The following is a 5906-nucleotide window of genomic DNA, read 5'->3' as shown; positions in this document are numbered from 1 at the left end:
CACATTTTAGGAAAATCAACATCAATTTATGAAGTGAGCTTATGTGATGTTCTCTCAAATATTTCAGTTGTATTGAAAATTCAACATTCAAGATGATTTTGGGAAACGAGTGAATGCAACTAGTGAAAGATAACTGCAGACATGGAGGAAATGGGTGAAAAGTTTATTAAGACTATTTTTCTTTTCTTCTTCTTCTGTTTTTATGTTGCACATTAGCAACATATTAGTGCACTGCTGCCTCTCACTTGTTTATTAGTGTCATTGGTTCCTTTGTGGCTACTTGAATATTTTAAGTACGTGTCACTCAAAACAGTAAGTAAATTGTTTTATTTGCCTTGAAAGTAGCTGTAACTTAATAAAACCTAGTAAGTATAACAACTAAGTAAAGATAACTAACTAAATCTAAGTAAGGTAAACTATTGGATTTTACAGTGAGAGTACTTTTTGAAAGGCTTGAACCTTGTAGAAATTTCAACACATTAGGTGTTCAAGAAAACTGGAATCTCTCACCACATTTTAAACGTGGGTATTAGATAGCCACACCAAAGCATGCAATGACCCCTCAAGGTTATCTGAGGAATTTGAGAGCTCTGCGTAATGCACTGAAGCTCCAGTTGCGTTTCATTACGACTCCACTGTATTCTTTGCGCAAGACACGGTGCAGAACGGATAAGAAGAGCAGCGCGCGCTCAAGCGCAAAGCTTTCCACATGCAGGCACAGTATCACGATCAGATGACACTAACACGTGTTGTCATATCTCGCTGGCTCCAGTCCAAAATTAATCCAGGATTACACTTTAACACAGAGAGAACTGAATGACTAATAAACGCAGCTGACGGAGGCTTCAATTGCCGAAGACTTTTTGAGAAAAGACAAACAAACCATAAAACGGAACAGAAGACACAGACGAGATCCAAAACTAAATCAAAATAATGCGGTCTAAAGGAGTGTTAGTGTTTGTGTTACTGGGCGCGTTAACAGCTTACTACGTTTATTCACCAATCCCGAATAACATAGAGGAGAGATGGAAACTAATGCTCGCCGACTCTTTCTTCAGGAGTTTAAGCCAGTTGGTAAATTTTGCTTGCATTTGTATTTTAACACGTATTGAGCTGCTTGTAATATTGACAGCCATCAGTCTAAAGTTTAATGCCGGTAACGCACATATCGCCATGCATTTGCAATGTCATGGCCATATAGGCCTATATCTCGTATCGTGTTATTATTTTGGACAGGCTTGATCAAAGAGTGTGATTACGCAACCAATCACAGTAGTAGCCTATATGTCGGGTAAGTTAAACGTGTGCTTATTTGTTTAGATTGTTTGGCATGACACCACACCAGCAGATTTGCAGTTTAGAGATTATGTCAATTCTTAATCCGAGCATTGTATTTTATATAGTAATCTTTGTGGCTAATAATAGCTGGATATTATAGCAGGAAATGCCAATTAAATAAATGCATGTGTATGGGGACATCAGTTTACATTTTGAAATGACATTTATAATAAAATGTGTGAAATTAATGATTTTTAAACCATTCCTCATCATCCTGACTCCAACTTTCATTTTAAACATCATAAAAGGTAAGCAAATATTAAACATTTTATTTTAAATTTCAAACAAATTGGGGAAAATAAACACATGCATGCATACATAAATATCTACATACATACATAAAACAAGGCTGAACAACTGGACAACATAACAGTGTGTGGGTATGGGTTTTATGCTGCATCCCAACTCACCCATTTAGACTATACCCCAAAAGTATAGGCTTCTCCTTTTCTGAAGAAAAAGTACTGTTGAGTGTGAAGCAGGAGATTTGGCAAGTTTTGGGACATACTGCTACATCATATTTGCATTTATAATGGACTGTGCTTTTGCATATTACATGCATCCTGTCATCGTAAACTGGCCTGTCAATCATCTTGTCACAGTTAATGTCCTATATTTCAGTTCAGTTGAATTTACACTGGGTCTTTCATGTGAAGAACTCTCCTCATGTTTTTGTATAGTGATGCATTTAAAAGTTGCTGCACGGTCAAGACTGCATGGTTTAGAAAATTAACCTATTACCAAAGGAGATAGAAGACTAAACTAGAACTGGTGGCAAGAGACTTAAGGCTTGATTCGAACACTGTGAACATCACTGGAGTAAACATCATTTAACATCAAGTGGCTTAACGATGGGCTGTTGTCCACTGAAGCAAATGATTAGGGGATTCTGGCTATTAGTGAGATGATCTCAGCTGATTAACCATGCGCCTGCCCTGTTCAAAACCTTTTTGAGAAAATGCAGCCAGGCACCGTGTGACTTCCACTGGGAGCTCCCAGAAACAGCAGTTTAAATGTATATTTTTGTTTTCCCCCCTCTTCACAGGCAGAACTGAGTGAGCGGATGGGACTATTGCACTACATGAAAGTTATGATGTTCATCACCATTGCAGAGCGAGTAGTGCCTGTGTCAGATGAGAGGGTGCAAGTGTCAGATGAGAATTTTGATGGGGTAGAGGTGATTGTGTATCAGCCAACCCAGCAAGAAGAAACAGGAGAGCTAAGAAGAGCCATCATATACCTGCATGGAGGAGGATGGTGTCTTGGCAGCTCCCGTGAGTACCATTAATCACACACTGCTGTATAATGGAGTGTTCTAGCTTTCATATCTTAACGGTAAGGTAAATGTGTTTATATGAAAGCTCGCCACTGGAATGCCAAAGTTTTAAGTTCTCCATCACTATGAGGGATTTCTTTTCAATCAGACTGCAGAGAAGCCATGCATGAGGTTGTTGCAGTTCAGAGTTGAAAATTAACAGCAGTTTGAGGCAAAAATGGGACGAAAATGAACAAAAATGCACCCCAAATTCAAGATACAGGTGCAAAAATTTAGGTGCACAATTAAACAAAATCGATTATGACTGTCAAGATTAAAGTAAAATATGAAAATAAATGAAAAATGTTGAATGCAGCATTACATTTATATCTGCTCATGCTGCACCAAAGAGTACTTTTTTTTGCAGCATTGAGCATTACAGCCAATCACACATGTTTCTGTTGAGTATATGAATGCAACAGCTAATCAGAGGTGTTTAGATTAGTCACTGGTGAAGAAATCTGCTGAAAACCCTGGAGTTTATTTCAGTATGCTTCCTAACACATAAAAAATCATAAACGGTAGATGACTGATTATTTGTATGACTAAAAAAGTGTGTCAGGTATTGCAAAAAATATCAGTTATATTTCATAGATTGAAAACTGCTTTGAACGCACATAAACAGTAGAAAAGTTCTGTTCTAAAAATCCCTCTTCCTTTAAAGTGCTATTGGTCTCTAATATTTAAAAAAAAAAAGTGATGGTTAAAGGGGTTACAGTTTATTTTAAGGTGTCCTTGTTACATTGTAATTATACATTTCGGCAATAAGTTATAATAATTAACATGCACGTAGGGTTAGGATTGGGGTTAGTTGCATGTAATTATGCGTAATTTACTGTTATTACTATGGTAAAAACATGTAACATATATTTTGCTTGAATCCATGAGTACTATTTTCATCACTTCGAGACTTAATCAAATAAAAGTCAAAATTATATATATATATATATATTTTCCTTCTCACCTTAGGTATGGGCCCATATGATCTGCTAGCCAAGCACATGGTTACAGAGCTCAACGCAGTTATTGTGTCTGTAGAGTAAGTATCAAATGTTGTTCATTCAATAAAAAATGCTTGCTTGCTTCAACAAGGTCACACAGGATCTGGCGATTGATTGATTGATTGATTGATTTATTGATTGATTGATTTTATGTAATTGTGCTTATAATTTCTATTACAGCCATTAAATTGTTAATTAATTATCAGCAAATTAATAAATATCACATATAACCCAATTTGTAATAAAATATTCCCTCAGTTCCCTATTGAAGTGGAACTCAACACTGCGTCATGATGTTGACTCTATGGGAACACTCATCGTGTGCCGGTGTTTAAAGCATGTTTGGTAAATGCCCATCTTGATTGGCTACTGCAGTCAGGTGACGTCACAGGGGTGCCTGGAGAACAGGTCATCAGCTTCATTGTCTTCAGGGGGCCGTTTGTCTGTGTGTGTGTGTGTGTGTGTGTGTGTGTGTGCTATAGTCTGTGTGGGAAAACTCAAAAAAGAAAGTTAAAGAAATAAGTGAATGCAGATTTAGAAAGTGTGGCGGTATTGCAGGCGTACTAATGCGATTTATTGAAGGATGTTGACTGACAACCTGATAGATTTAGCTTGAGATGCCACTCCGTGGCAACCATGGCAGCCAGAGAGCAGCAACTGGCTTAATCTGTCAGAGCTGAAAGAGAAGGAAATATATTTTCTCTGGTTTTGTCTTCCGGACTTTTTGGCATCGCTGTTGAGGCGGTTGTCCAGAATTTTATGGAGAAGAAGATTAAGTCAGTGGTGTTGATTGCCACAGACAGCGAGTGTTGATGCTCAGGCCCCACCGCTGAGGAGTCAGGGCTCCAGGCGGCGACATCACTCGATGGCGAAAAAGGGTCTCAGATGTCCTCATGACTAAATGTGCAATAAACATTTGATTCATTGCACGTCCCCTGCAGTTACACTTTCCCACAATGCCTCCTCGATCTGAGGATTGACAAGTGTAGGTGCTTTGTTTTAGCTGCGATTAACAGCTTGATAGCGTCTCGCTCCATTGTACTGATGGTCGTGTGCATAGCTCAGCTGTAGCGCACACAGTCTTGTAGCAAATCAGCTCAAAGGGGAAATATGAATAATCATTCATAACTAGTTATGATTTATTATAAATATATAGATCCGCTGTAAGTATTTACTTGACATCTCAGTGTCAACTGTCTGTTAATTCTAAGAACGTTACTTTTCCGTTTAAGGAAAATAACTTTCTTATTGTACAATACTACTCAGAGCATGTAGCAAAAATCTGCATAATTAGGGACTCCAGTTATGAGAAAACAATTAATAACCTAAAGTGTGATACAAGTAAGACTTTATTAACTATGTAAACACTTGAACTAGTCTAACATACACACACACACACACGCATACAGTTGGCATTGGAAAATGTGTTGAAGCTTAAGCAGTAAAGAGAAAAGAAATAAAGCATGAAGTTATGGTAGAATTTGATATTCAGCAGATCTACAGCCTGATGGAAACATCAGTTTCTTAGTTCAAACACACCTTTGTAAAAGGTGCAAATGATACTTAATGTATCAATTAATAAGACTAAGTTTGATACTTGCACGTCTTGTCTGTCTGAAAGAGAGTCCTGATGCAATCTGAAGGCTCAAGTTGATCTTTGCTGAAGTTGGTTGATGAAAAAGAACCAGTTTGAGTCAGAGGATCTTGAAGTGGAAAGACTAGGCCGAAGCCTGGCACAAGCTTAGGTTGGGTTCTTGAGGTCTCTTAGCTCTGCATCTTGCCCTGGAGTTTCTGCATCTGAAAACTTCTTCTGTTTAACTCTGATCTTGTGATCTTTTAAACCAGGGGTTTCAAACTCAATTCCTGGAGGGCAGCAGCCCTGCAGAGTTTAGATTCAACCCTAATTAAAAACACCTGATCCAACTAATCAAGTTCTTCAGGCTTATTTGAAAACTACATGGTATGTGTATTAGAGCAGGGTTGGAACAAAACTCTGCAGGGCTCCGGCTCTCCAGGAATTGAGTGTGACACCCCTGTAAATACATCTTGGAAGGCCAAACAAAGTAGTTTCGCTTTCACAACGAAGCACACAGTGTCTCCACGACATGACGGCAGCGGCAACAATACTACAGTGTTCAAGTTACGCCTTCTTTCTTTGCGTGAACATTTGGGCGGTGTTATGCAAATATTCCCACACAGTGACGTAGACATGTGGGGGCGTGTTTAAACGAGGCGTTTTAGGAGGGCGTGGA

General features: G+C 38.5%; 1 protein-coding gene across 1 annotated transcript; it reads left to right on the top strand.

Annotated features, from left to right (window-relative positions):
* Positions 1–660: 660 nt before the first annotated feature.
* LOC107680808 (arylacetamide deacetylase-like) lies at positions 661–3696 on the top strand. The gene is made up of 3 exons (XM_016476855.1): positions 661–1074; positions 2384–2612; positions 3623–3696. Exons 1-3 carry the CDS (start codon positions 934–936, stop codon positions 3694–3696), a joined length of 444 nt encoding a protein of 147 aa, XP_016332341.1. The 5' UTR covers positions 661–933.
* Positions 3697–5906: the final 2210 nt, after the last annotated feature.

Source organism: Sinocyclocheilus anshuiensis, unplaced genomic scaffold (assembly GCF_001515605.1).
Source record: "Sinocyclocheilus anshuiensis isolate Anshui unplaced genomic scaffold, SAMN03320099.WGS_v1.1 scaffold1848, whole genome shotgun sequence".
Lineage (NCBI taxonomy): Eukaryota > Metazoa > Chordata > Actinopteri > Cypriniformes > Cyprinidae > Sinocyclocheilus > Sinocyclocheilus anshuiensis.
Note: the sequence above shows the minus strand (reverse complement) of the source record. Positions and strands in the feature narration are given on the sequence as shown.

Excerpts from the sequence above, each read along its gene's own strand:
- LOC107680808 (XM_016476855.1), top strand. The coding sequence starts at position 934 with ATGCGGTCTAAAGGAGTGTTAGTGTTTGTGTTACTGGGCGCGTTAACA. Across the intron at positions 1,075-2,383 it reads TCAGGAGTTTAAGCCAGTTG|GCAGAACTGAGTGAGCGGAT; the intron begins GTAAATTTTGCT and ends CCCTCTTCACAG. Across the intron at positions 2,613-3,622 it reads ATGGTGTCTTGGCAGCTCCC|GTATGGGCCCATATGATCTG; the intron begins GTGAGTACCATT and ends TTCTCACCTTAG.